Source organism: Leguminivora glycinivorella, chromosome 11 (assembly GCF_023078275.1).
Source record: "Leguminivora glycinivorella isolate SPB_JAAS2020 chromosome 11, LegGlyc_1.1, whole genome shotgun sequence".
Taxonomy (NCBI): domain Eukaryota; kingdom Metazoa; phylum Arthropoda; class Insecta; order Lepidoptera; family Tortricidae; genus Leguminivora; species Leguminivora glycinivorella.
Window position 1 is genome coordinate 18273154 of NC_062981.1, and position 13797 is coordinate 18286950.

At 34.8% G+C, this 13797-nt stretch overlaps 1 protein-coding gene across 1 annotated transcript in view; it reads right to left on the minus strand.

The window, feature by feature from the left end:
• Positions 1-9404: 9404 nt before the first annotated feature.
• LOC125230967 (neuropeptide CCHamide-1 receptor-like) overlaps positions 9405-13797 on the minus strand; it is a 380354-nt gene continuing 375961 nt past the window's right edge. Inside the window, exon 9 of the mRNA XM_048136285.1 lies at positions 9405-9997. Coding sequence (XP_047992242.1) covers positions 9937-9997 — 61 coding nt within the window. The 3' untranslated portion in view covers positions 9405-9936. The remainder of the gene's footprint in view (positions 9998-13797) is intronic.

Sequence of the window (13797 nt, forward strand, 5' to 3'; positions counted from 1 at the left end):
GTCTGTCTGTCTGTCTGTCTGTGTGTGTGTCTGTCTGTGGCATCGTAGCTCCCGAACGGATAAACCGATTTAGATTTTGTTTTTGATAGTTGTTAATACCTATGTAAAAATAAACCTAGCGTCCCGATCGCCCCAGCTACGCGCCTACGCGGAATAGGTACCTGAAGTCTTGTATGTTTCCATAAAAGATAGACTTAAATGCGACCTTTTTATAGACCTCTCAGCCAACGGCCAAGACTTGATTAAACAACTATCGTTGTATTTAAACAATTTACTCACTAACCTAACCACAAAATTAAAATTTTGAAAAAACCCCCGACCGTGACCTAGTGGACCGATTTTCATGAAACATGGCTAAGAACACTCCCGATTAACTCAGCTTTCAGACAAAAAAAACTAAATCAAAATCGGTTCATCCGTTCGAGAGCTACGATGCCACAGACAGACACACACACAGACAGACAAACAGACAGACATACACACAGACAGACACGTCAAACTTATAACACCCCTTCGTTTTTGCGTCGGGGGTTAAAAATCTCAATAATCACGCTCTTAGATGAAAATAACATCCCTTCAGTAGTTTTTGAGTTTATCGCAGACAAACCCGGCGGGAAACTTATAAGTTTGACGTGGCTGTCTGTGTGTGTGTCTGTCTGTCTGTGTGTTTGTCTATCAGTGGCATCGTAGCTCCCGAACGGATGAACAATTTAGATTTAGTTTTTTTTGTCTGAAAGCTAAGTTAATCGGGAGTGTTCTAAGCCATGTTTCATGAAAATCGGTCTACTATGTCGCGGTCGGGGGTTTTTTCAAAATTTTAATTTTTAAATATGTCATCATCATCATTGGCCACATCATATTTGTAAATGATAGTTTCAGCAACTAAGGAGGTATCCTGAGAAGGCAATCTACAGCCTACATCGGCTGTGATTGCATTACAATTAATAGTCTGTCGCATAGAGGTACTGCGCCCACGGGCGACAAAGTCGCTCGACGACTTTATGTCGCGCATATCTAGACTATGGCCTAGTATAGTAGTGGGATGTGAGCGACAAAAAAGTCGTCGAGCGATTCTGTTGTCCGTGGGAGCACACTCTAAGGGACCGTCCACACTCAAGAGACGCATGTCCGCCGACGCGGAACGGACGTCAGCGCCACGCCGCCTGAATGTAATTTAAAAAACGTCTCCTCAGTACATTTTCTATAGGAAAGACGTAAGACGCGCCCTCAGGCGGCGCGGCGCGCGCCAAGCGACGTCCCTTGCGCGTCCTTCCTATACAAAATGTACTAAGGAGACGTTTTTTAAATTACGTCCGTCTGACGTCCGTCCGTCATAGTGATAGTAATATTGACGTAGGTATGTACAAAACGTAGCCGACTGTACTCGAGGTTGAATAGCTTGATAAGAACGCACACTCACACGACACGTAGATACATCAAAGTGTGATATTGATATAACCCGTCATGAAAATATGAGTATTTGCTCCAATAGTGAATATTATGGAATTCACTAGAGGTTTAAAATATTGTGAAATGATTTTACTTTATTTTGGCAATAAATAATTGTACATTGTGCAACAAGGAGAGGAATAAGTATTATAACGAAATTAAGTTATCAGGGGCGGCTCACTCCGCCATTCTATGGCCGCGCTACAAGTACATGCCGGCGGCCGCGAGTTCGCGGCCCATTCAGTGGTGACGACCTTCGCGTGGCGCAATAGAATTCAATGTCGCCTACTCGCGTGCCGTCCGTTAGTTAATGTAGGTACGAATTTAGAATGGCGGCATTTTAGTGAACTTTAAAGGAGTGAGCCTTCTGTACTTATATTATGTATTGTGGTTAAATCACGACGTCTTGCCGGAGCGATTTAAAGACTCGAGTTTGCAATATTCGTGCTCCTCGAGTTACACACAATGTTTTTCATCACACTTGCAATAAAAACAAATTTAACTTTAGTATTTAAATCGCTCGTTTGCCACATTTAACTTACTCCCCATGTTGCAAAATCTACTATATTGTAAATATTAGTGCATTTTCACATTATCCGGTCCGATATCGGATGTCGGATACATTACAGGCGCCATCTTGAATTTTTTCCATTCAAATCCTTCCGATATCGGATCGGATAATGTGAAAACGGCCTTAGGAGCCTGGTTGGTAGGTATTCAAATTCACCCATAAAATATTTGCCCAGTATCCTTTATTCATGATTAATATTAATTATTTACATTAGTTCACTCTAGTACCGCTACAATCTATAAAATACATCTATAAACTTCAACATAAAATAGTATTAGTTATTTTTATCTTAACAAGATATGTCTATACAACCTTATCTAGAAGTTTTTGTGCTAATATAAATATTATATTATATTTTGTGCTTATGTTACTATATATTTAACGACATATTAATATTAACAAAGCTACATCTATATATATTATACAAACTTAATAAACAAATATGATACAGGAAGAAGTATAAATATAATAATATTTATTTAAACTAACACAATTTTCACTCATATTATTAAATTAAAACGGGACTTAATTGCGTAAAACTTACGTTTATATTTAACCCGACGTTTCGGACCACGGTAATGTCACGTCCGAAACGTCGGAACCCCTCGAATGCTTAGACACGGATCCGTGCGTGGGAATTTTAATCTATTGCTTTAAATGTCAAGGTCACTATTTCAATGACCAAAATTGACAGGCCGCATACGAGGGGTTAAATACAAATGGAAGTTTTACGCGATTAAGTCCTGTTTTAATTTAATAATATAGGTAAGTATAAATATTTCTATTTTTACACGGAATTTAGGATTTTGTACATTTATTATACTTAAATAGATAGTAACAAAACAGATACCTATACTTTTTACATGAGTCCTAATTCTTATATTAATCAAAAATTCGAAAATAACAAACAGGTAGAGACATAGTCGCTTTTATTACAAATACAATTACATCAAAAAAATGTCAATAAATATTTTTTTTTATGACGCGTAACGCTAAGGGTGGAAACAAATCAGCATCGAAACCGCATGTTACGTATTATATAAGAAGTCACTTGTTACTATGAAGACGTTCGTAATACTTACTATGGAGATTATAAGTATTGTAGGTATTATACCTATAATCTCCATACGTAATACGTTAGGGAGGCAAAACGTAAAACGTACGCGCTTGGCTCTGAAAAATTTGAATGTATACATGCATGCTGAGATCAATGCCTCGTGAATCATGATTCCCTTTGAAATACGTCCCTATCTCATGATTACCTAGTCAAAGAACATGCCTCAAACACTTTTGATACAAAATGGCCTCTTTGTGAACGGAACATCGTTTTAATTAAATGTTAACATAATTAAGGATTAATTACATACGTGGTTATTTTATGGCACAAGATGAAATCGTATAAGTTAATTTGCATATAATTATTAAGGTACCTCATGAATCTTATAATAAAAATTCAGCTTGTGCAGGTTACTTTATATACTTACATTATATTTATAAACAAAGCAAAAAGTATTAGAAATTGATATCCCAATGGTTACGGCGTACGATTTTTAATTCGGAGGAGGCAGGTAACTTTGAAAACGGTAATTTATTTTTAAAATGGCTATGTAAACCTAATTGCCATTATCAGAATTCATTCATTCCAAATGTTCATACAGAAAGTTGGACTAATGTATTAGATATTCATCAACAAGAAAATCCACAATATACTATTATTATTACAGCTTCAAAATTGAAATTTCAAACCTACTTTGTATTCAGTTTTTTTACTTTCAAGAGCTTTGAATTGACTTCAGAGTTTTTTGAATACGAGGTCTTTGAATGGAATATACTTTGAATGAGAATGGAATAGGTATACTCTTTGTTTTCCGAGGAAAATGAAGAGGCACGAAAATGATGGAACGACATATTACACAAATTCATCGATTAATTATTATCATACTGGAATAATTATTTGATGTAGGTAGTGAATAATTAAATGAGCTAAACAAACAGGTATTCAACGGCACATTAATTCATAATAAATAATATTTGGAAGTAATAAAAAGCTATTGATTCACTTGTTCAATTGTTTTAAATAACTTACACATTAACAGTACTCAACAGTTAGGACACCAGTTTCTTAGATAATTTAATTGTATTTGACCTAAACAACCTTCTCTTAAAGTAAACTGTAGTATACATGTAGTAAACCGGAAAATATACATGTTCCTAAAACCACTTTCAATTTCACCCTTCACTTAATTTGCGCAAAAATTTCACCGATAACAGTTTAGTGGCATGATTGATCATGGAACTTAAAACGGTTTCCGGGAAATTTCTGATGAAAACATTTGCATAATGACTTCGTGGCGTGTATTAATTGCTGGTGACTTAGTGATATGTTAAAATTAAACGAAACTTTGAAGAACGTAAACAAGGCGAAAATGTGAAAATATAGAATATGTTAACGATGTGATGTTATTTATATTTGTAGAAAAAAAGCGGAAAATTAAAAAGGTGACCCATTCCAATAGAAGACTAAATTTTATGTCCGACTCTTAAGTTTTTGTTCTAAGAGGTTAACCCCTCGAATGTCTTGTCTCGTATTCGTCACAGACAATATTTGTACTTTAATTAATAAATCCAAGGTTATTAATTCACTAGAATTTTTTTAACATCCGCGGTCAGCTCGAATTCGACAAAAAATAAAATTTAAATACGGGCAAAATATCCAGTTTTTAAAAATGTATACATGTACATTGTACATATATATTAAATATATAAATATATTATTATATACATATGTGAATACTTTACCTAGTAGAGAAATAATTGTGTTCGCCGAACTCGAAATTGCGAGAATGTGAAGACGAAGTTTAATACAATGGGAATTAAATTTGTAACAAAATTATAAACTAGAATAACTATCTATTCGAGTTTAATATAAACTAGACATAAAAGCAGTACTGTAAACAACAATTGTTGGAAGAACATCATCATCCTCCTTGCGTTATCCCGGCATTTGCCACGGCTAATGGGAGCCTGGGGTCCGCTTTGACAACTAATCAAAAGATTTGGCGTAAGCACTAGTTTTACGAAAGAGACTGCCATACCATCAGACCTTCCAACCCGAAGGGTAACTAGGCCTTATTGGAATTAGTCCGGTTTCCTCACGATGTTTTCTTTCACCGAAAACCTACTGGCAAATATCAAATGACATTTCGCACATAAGTTTCGAAAAACTCATTGGTTTGTACGAGCCGGGGTTCGAACCCGAGACCTCACATAAGATTAACATAGCTTTTAAAAAATACTTTTTAGTAAACATAATTGTGCTATTAAAATCGTATTTTAATGACAGTTTTCTGTTACTAATGTTATCACAGAGCTGTTACTAAAAAACAATTATATTATTTGACTGAATATTTCCTAATTTTTTTTTAAAATCTAATATTGTTTAATAAATACAATTTTAAATATTTAAATAAAATCTTCCAAGTACTTACCTACGGTATCTAATATTTTGTTTAAGGGTTTGTTGTTTTTTTTTTAAATATTTTCGTAAGTGATAGGTAACAAATAACCAATTTATTAGTGGCTTGAATTGGTTCAAGTACGAGTATCTATACGTTGTGAAATAGAGGTTTTGGAACATCGGACAATTAAAAAAAACCCTACCCTATGTACCTATACTGTAGCTACAATATAATAATTATACATATATACAAATTGTGGAACTACAATAATACATATAACACAACCGTTAGATAGATAAACATATAACATAAACATAAACATACATAATATTTATTTTATATCAATATCACATTTGACATTATATGTACATGCATATAGATTAAAAAGGGTATACATAGTTGTCTATATATTATATTATCAACCGCATATAAAGTTTATGTAACTAGTTCCGTACTTTAAATAAAATAAACCATCCATATTTACAAAGTTAGTCTATCAAAACTTACGCAATACTGAATTTATGCTTAGTTTAATGCCTTAACTTCAAAATTTTTATATTCAGTGTTATGTTTCTGGATGTCGTTTAATATGAGAACTGATTATATGGGTGGCGCTTTTTGCCGAGTTCATGTGCACCTTGCACAGTGAGCTGCAAAATTGAATGGAGAAATTATAAATGGATTCATTGATGAATTCGCTATAAACTTTTGCAGATCACTGTGCAGGTTGATTGTCAAAACTTGGCATAAATAGAATGAACGTTACATCCTTGCGTGACACCTGTAGTCGTAACTGTTAAGATGCATTTTACATAGAAATAGGATGTCAAAGAACAACTATCAAATAAAAATCTCGACCTGTAGTAGTGTGTATTCGCCTTAAGACTGATTTGAGTAACACGGTCTTAACAAAACCAGCTGTCATCTTCCATCTTATCCCATACTATTTGCTCTACACCATTACACGGGTAACATCTCTCTCCCAACCAAGAACGACTTAATACCGAGACAGACAGAACCCATACAAAAAAACGTACTTCTGAAATGTATGGGCCGTTTAGGTTTAAAACTAGATGGCACTGTTTCGTAGCCTGGAAGTGGCCAAAATCATAGTTTCCCCAAATAATTTTGCGTGTGTTATTATAAAAACAAATGACATGCTTCTTTGTTTTAATATCATGATATCACGTCAATACACATTTTGAAAAAAAAAAATAGGCAGTGTAGTTATGATAGTATTTAATAGGTGGCGCTAAAAAAATGAGGTATGAAGATGATGAAGATTGTAAATCATTCTTGGTTTAAGCTAAGTTATTTTTTAATAATAAATACGCCATTGAAGACCACATTAAATCGTTTTATCAAAGACATATGTAACTCCGTATAGACAGCTACCGTTTAAAAAAAAATACCTTAGAACCATATAGAAATAGGTACGGTGGCCTAGATGGCGTTACACCTTTGGGGTACGCTCGGCTAGATGGCACACTAATATTTATATTTGACATTTTAACACATATCAAGCTAAGAATAAGTATGGGCCAAATTGTCAAACCTGAGGTTCAAAAGTTTAAAAGCCTGTGTCGAGAGATGGCAGTCTATGCACTGTGATTACACATTTCACTTTCACAGTTACTCTCTATTAAAAAAAATATATATTTAAAAAAATACATGGCGCAGTCGGTAGGATAAGATGGAACAATTTGAAGCGTTAGCGAAATGACAGGTCTGTGCTATTTTAGTGGTTAATCGGTCACACACATTATTTTCATTCACTCATTCGTTACATTCGTGCCAGCTCTTGTGAATTAACATGGGGCCCATTTCTCAAAACTGAACAAGTTACAAGTTACAAGCGGAAGTCTCTTTCCAACTTGCCATATTAGACATTGACAACCACTTGTAAATTGTAACTTGTAGTTTCGAGAAATTGGCCCCTGCAATTAAGGTGATTTCATAATTTGCGGGAAATGGACACCGCTACTAAACTGTAAAATAGGTGAATAATACCGAAGATCATTAATAAAATAACTGCTACGCTACACTGAGAGAAATTTGCATTGTGAATTTAACAAGTTCGACTTGTTGCGGTTTATCCATTTGAATCAGCCAAACGTATGTTTAAAACAATATGTGTCAGGTTGTTTTTATAAAATCGACTTGTTGATTCAAATATATTGCCGATACAAATGACAAGTAGCTTGTTGTTTGAACCAAATAGCACGTAGGCGCTATTTTAACCAAAAAACTTGTTGAACGAACATGAAAACTGGTTGTATTTTCTCTCAGTGTACGGTCGTACATATTCGTAAGGGACTGAGTATAAGTTTAGACAAAGCCCTAAAGCCACTAAAGTGAAGTAAATTAACTACAAGGTATGCCACAGGGAACCTAACTGTACGGTTGAAAGCTATTAAATTATGCAAAATACACAAGCGTATAAGCACGAAGCACTTAAGACATTGCATTTATATAAATTCAAATCGATTCATCCGGGTGGCCAAGTGGTAGTTATGATAAAAACGCATTTTGATCGCGCAGGTAACTCCTCTGGAGTTGCGGCCGTCCATATCTATACAGCTCCCTGAGAAACGCATTATGGTTGGCATGGTGGATGGAAGACGGGGGAGTGGCCATCCACCAACCCGCTGGGTGGACAGCGTTAAGAAGGCCTGCACTGAGAGAAATTTGCATTGTGAATTTAACAAGTTCGACTTGTTGCGGTTTATCCGTTTGAATCAGCCAAACGTATGTTTAAAACAATATGTGTCAGGTTGTTTTTATAAAATCGACTTGTTGATTCAAATATATTGCCGATCCAAATGACAAGTAGCTTGTTGTTTGAACCAAAGAGCACGTAGGCGCTATTTTAACCAAAAAACTTGTTGAACGAACATGAAAACTCGTTGTATTTTCTCTCAGTGTGCCAGGGATTGACACAGGCGCCTATTATTAGGACTCCAGAAGACCGTGATCAATGGAGAGCTTTCGCAAAATAACGACCTCATGTGGTCACGACCCTCAGCCATGAGGAACCGAGGAAGAAGATATCTACAGTAACTGCATATCATCAGACAGGCCGTATGCTTGTTTGCTATTAGGGGTCCTTAAACGGCCTAAACATTTCAGACGTGAATAATCTTATGACATATATTTTAATAGCAAAGGATCTACTTAGCTGCCATATAGGTTCCGTATCTTAGGAATATTTTTTTAAATAAATATATTGTTATGTACGAAAGTTACATAAGTAGGCATTTAAAAGGTACATTTGTCACGCTTATATTTTTTACATCAGCACTTAGAGTTATGTACATTAATGTAACATTATAATCATAGCTTGGTACTCATTTATAACACTGCAAATTGTGTATATACAACCACATATTATATTTACAATGTATGTATACATAATATAACTGTATAATAGAATACAGGGTACTTCCAATAATAAGTGGATACGACATAATTTCAAATGATACATTATATCTTTAATTTGAGATATTTACTAGTTTGCAATCTTATAACAATTGTTAGGCCATATCCCAGAATTTGACTATTGTGTATTTAAAATACTTTAAAAAGTAATAGAATACCAGTACCTAATCACGAAATACGAGTATTCCACAACCTAATAATAGAGACCTACAGATAAATTATTTATCTGTACCTTCTGAACTCCGCAGGATTCATAAAAGCTGAGCTTACTTTAGAAGTTAGTTCTTAAATTGAGGAACGTTTTCTTTGTGTAAAATAAAATGCGTGCTGGACTCATTAGCTATGTAGTGTCCGACCAAGTTATAGTAAGTAATCGATACAATTTAAAACGCAGAATCTCAAGATTTACAGTTAATTGTAATTTATCTGGACAGTGCTGCTCTTTGAAATTGCATCCACATTCCATTGCTTCAAGTCGATCTTGAAATCGCTACTATCACTGCTGTTGGCCCATATCCCAGAGTATATCTTAAGAAAGGTACTTTTAAAAAGTTAAATATGTAATTAGAATCCCAGTAAAAGAACTATGAAAAAATTGTCCAGGACCTAAAATGTATTTAACTATGCCTTTTGAACTCTGCTGGCATATGAAAGCTCACTTTTGAAGTAGATTTATTCTTGAACTATGGAACTGTTTAATTCGTTGTGGTACTGTGGTTATGTATTTAGTAGCTATCTAATGTAGTGTCCAACCAAGCTGAAAAGTAGCAAATATAATCCGTACAATTTCAAAGGAAGAATCTCAAGATTATCGAAGTTAATTCTAATTTATCTGGACCTCCTAAAATCCGCAGGCATATAGAAGCTCTCAGTGCTGCTCTTCGCATCCACATTGGTTTCCACGTGCGTGCCGTTCTCGTTTTCACAGCACTTTGGGAAGGGAGCGAGGCTGTCACTCTTGAAGTAGGTCTTGAAGTCGCTCCTTACGTTGTTGTTGGCCGGCGGACGGCCGGTCCTTCCTCAGAGCTTTGAGGAGCCATTGCTGATGAGGCGGATGCTGCTGTCTCGGTTGACGGACGTCCTGGGACAAAAAGGGTGGGTTAGAAAGATATCAAGATAATTATACAACGTGTTTCCGGTATCACTCAAAACCTCAGACACCCCAACTGATTTTTATTTTTTTAAACTCATCTAGAGTATTCATCTTTTAATCTGATGATTACTTTTTTTTTAATTGAATTTTTAATTTTCTGTACAGCTCTACTTGACTTTTAGCTCTACACTCAATAAAATAATTGCTAACTACCATCATAAACCATAAAACTATTTATTTGTGTACGTTACTGCAACGACATAAGGTTTACCAATAGACAGCTAGATGTCACTGTAAATACTTTAAAGCTTTGTCACAGTAAACTTCAAATTGGACAGGTAATCACAGTAAGCAAATTTAAACCCAATATTCAAAATGACAAGGTTGTAATTAGGTACGAGTTCAATTTGTTATGAATTATGATAAACATTAAGATTAAACTGACAAACAACGTCAAACTCGTAGCGGAAAAAAAATCGTCCAAGTAACCAGCCAGTATTAATACCCCTAAATACTGAAAAAGGTAAACAACCTCTAGCAATGCGATATACACAATGTTGTATTACGAACACAATAGAATAGGCACGTAAAAAATAACTAATAATACTAATTTAAATAAAAATATTACCCCCATCAAGATATAGCTCAATCGATTCTACTCTCGATTCTGAACAAACGGTTTTCAGGTTTTTAGTGTTAAGTGAAACACGGTGTAGATGATCTTGGCTTGTAGCTCATCAGCCAATTGTCTTTATAAACCGCTTGGCTTCCTAAACAATGACGTTGGCGGAATCATCGACTTAAAATTGATCGAAATTGTAGAGCCAAGGTTTAATTCGCAGATAAAATTTAAATTCGCGCCATTTTTAGTGCCAAGATGGTTTGACCGCCTATTTCACATATATACACATACACACACACTCTCACACTCTCTCTCTCTCACACACACACACTCAGGTGTTTTTAATTTAATTTAATTACTTTTTTTCTAAGGTACTGGCAGAATACCAGCGATGTGGCTTGCCACATCACAACGCTGAGCCAGCGCCTTTTGTACCACGACACAATATGTTTCTTTATAATGTTGTTTCTTTTTTTCTTTGGTTAGTTAAGTTAAGCGGTGTACTCACATTTCTTTTTCCCTGTTTATTTTAAGCCTTTATATGTTGTGTTGTGGATACGAATAAAGTTATTTATCTATCTATCTATCTATCTATTCTATAGGAAAGTTGAGAAATGTTGACCTTTTCTAAGAATAAAAGCCCGAAAAGGGCTCAACGAATACAAAACACAGAACCGTTGCTAGAAAGTTTGTTTCATTAAGAACTGCGCCCTTTAGTACAAAAGACAGAAACACACAGACACATATTGGCCAAGGTCAAACTACTTCTAACCCGCTTTTTGTACAAGGGACGCCAAAAGGGCAAAAGGAAAGTGTAGTCCAGAATTTTTTTTTTATAATAAATAAGTATATATCTGTAATGAAATAACGATATTAACTGCCACGTAGTTAATACAATTACTTAGTATTGAATGTATTTGAAATTGAATGAACAAATGTGAATATGTATTATTCGCGTAATTTGTTCCCATTGTGCAAAATGTTGAATACAAGTCTGAACCAGACAGCTGGACATTATGTTCGTCTTTCTTGATATTTTCTATAATAATTATCATTTCGATACTATGAAATACGAAAAAAAGCATTAATAAATAAATATTGAATAAGTATTATAGGACTTCTTTTACATAGATTGATCGAGCCCACAGTAAGCTTAGGGTTTATTTTACGTTTTCAAATAAACAATGAATTAAAAATCGAAATAAGATGTCATATATTAAAGAAAAAATGACGAGCACCACCAGTGGTGAAGGCCGGATCCGGCTATATATAGTAATATAATATATTACTAATTATAGTAATGTGACTTCTTAAAAAACACAAATCAAAATATTTGTTAAAATAATTTGATTTATTCCCATAGTTGCGGAAACAATGTATTGTTAAATAGCTCTCAGAAAAGAAGTTGACACTTATAATACTTACTTATAAGAAACATGCTTTCACCCTTTAATAGGGGTCAAAAACTTAAATAACTTGAAACAAGCAACTCATGTTTCATTCATCGAAGATCAGAATTCATTCCCATTTCAATTCAATACCACGCCACGAAATTGACTCCATGTATAGAATAAAATGAAGTACAATGTGGAGCAGGTATAGACTGCAATGCAACGTTTCAATTTAGTCTTCAGCTATTTTCCACTCCGTTAACGACATGTGGTGGAACCTATTTGAATGCATTGCCTTAGCTCCTATTGCTACCGCACATATTACACAGACACCGCAAAAAGGTCACATCTATAAAAACATAATGTAGAACATTTTTAACCCCCGACGCAAAAACGACGGGGCATTATAAGTTTGACGTGTCTGTTTGTTTGATTGTCTGTCTGTCTGTTTGTCTGTCTGTCTGTCTGTCTGTGTGTGTTTCTGTCTGTGGCATCGTAGCTTCCGAACGGATGAACTGATTTCAATTTAGTTTTTTTGTTTGAGAGCTGAGTTAGTCGGGTGTGTCCTTAGCCATGTTTCATGAAAATCGGTCCACTATATCGCGGACGGGGGTTTTTTCAAAATTTTAATTTTGTGGTTAGGTTAGTTATTATACATATATTGATCGAATCCTACGGTAAACTCAAGAAGGTTTGTGCTGTGGGTATTCAGATAACAATATAAATATTTTTTTATCCTACCGACCGCGCCATGTATTGTTCTTCAATAAACCTAAATGACTACGATACTAAATGACTACGGGAAAACACAATAAAATTATGGATGGTGACTTTGAGTTGGCTTGAATGCTCCGTCTACTTGTTACGGTGGTCTGTGCCCTACCCTAAGAGAATGGAAATCGAAGAAAGCAAAAGAAAGCAATTTTTCAACTCCATTGGTTACTATTTTATTGTACTAGTTAAGGTATCATTGGACGTTAAAAATTCAGCTTAATATTCCTTTGAATCCCCAGATGAAGTCTTGTGAGAAACACTTTGTTGTACTTTTGACTTTTTAAAATGCTTTGAGATGGAAATAGGCAATAGGTGTCTTCTCTTGTATATGTACATGAAAATGAGACATTTTATATAAAAATACAAATTGATCTTGCCTTTGAGAATTGTCATTGGAAAAGGTATGTAAATAAAACGGCCTGAACTTTGTAGACTAGATGACTATATTTAAATGTATTGTTCAAAGCTTAAAGAACCTAAATTGCCTAGGTTAGGGTGACAAACCTTTGGATCGACTTGGGATTTCAAATTTTTAAAGGTTATTTAATTATTTTTGGGGCAGTTACTTGTTAACAAATTGAAATTAATAAAATAAGTATAAAATTAATTAATACGATTACTATTAATTCGTTCATTGTTACCGGAGTACCTATCGTAGATAGTTGGCTCTGTCGTGTCAATAAGAAGGCGATAGAGAGTTTTAACAATATTAATATAACGATTTTAACAATATTAGCGGAACTGATTGTGTCGTTGGATTAGTTGGAGAAATATTTAACCTGGCATGCAAATCATATGCGAAGTACCAACTATCGATATATACCATGATTACCTTTTTGATTTATGTCGGAAAAAAGTGAACGCAGTCGGCGCGCACGAAGGAGGGTAGATCGCGAGGGTAGATCGCGTAGGACGGTAGATCGCTGTCTACGCAACTTTGACATCCACCCGCCTTCGTCAGTTTTCCATCATCACAATACATGTAACTTCCTCAAAATATC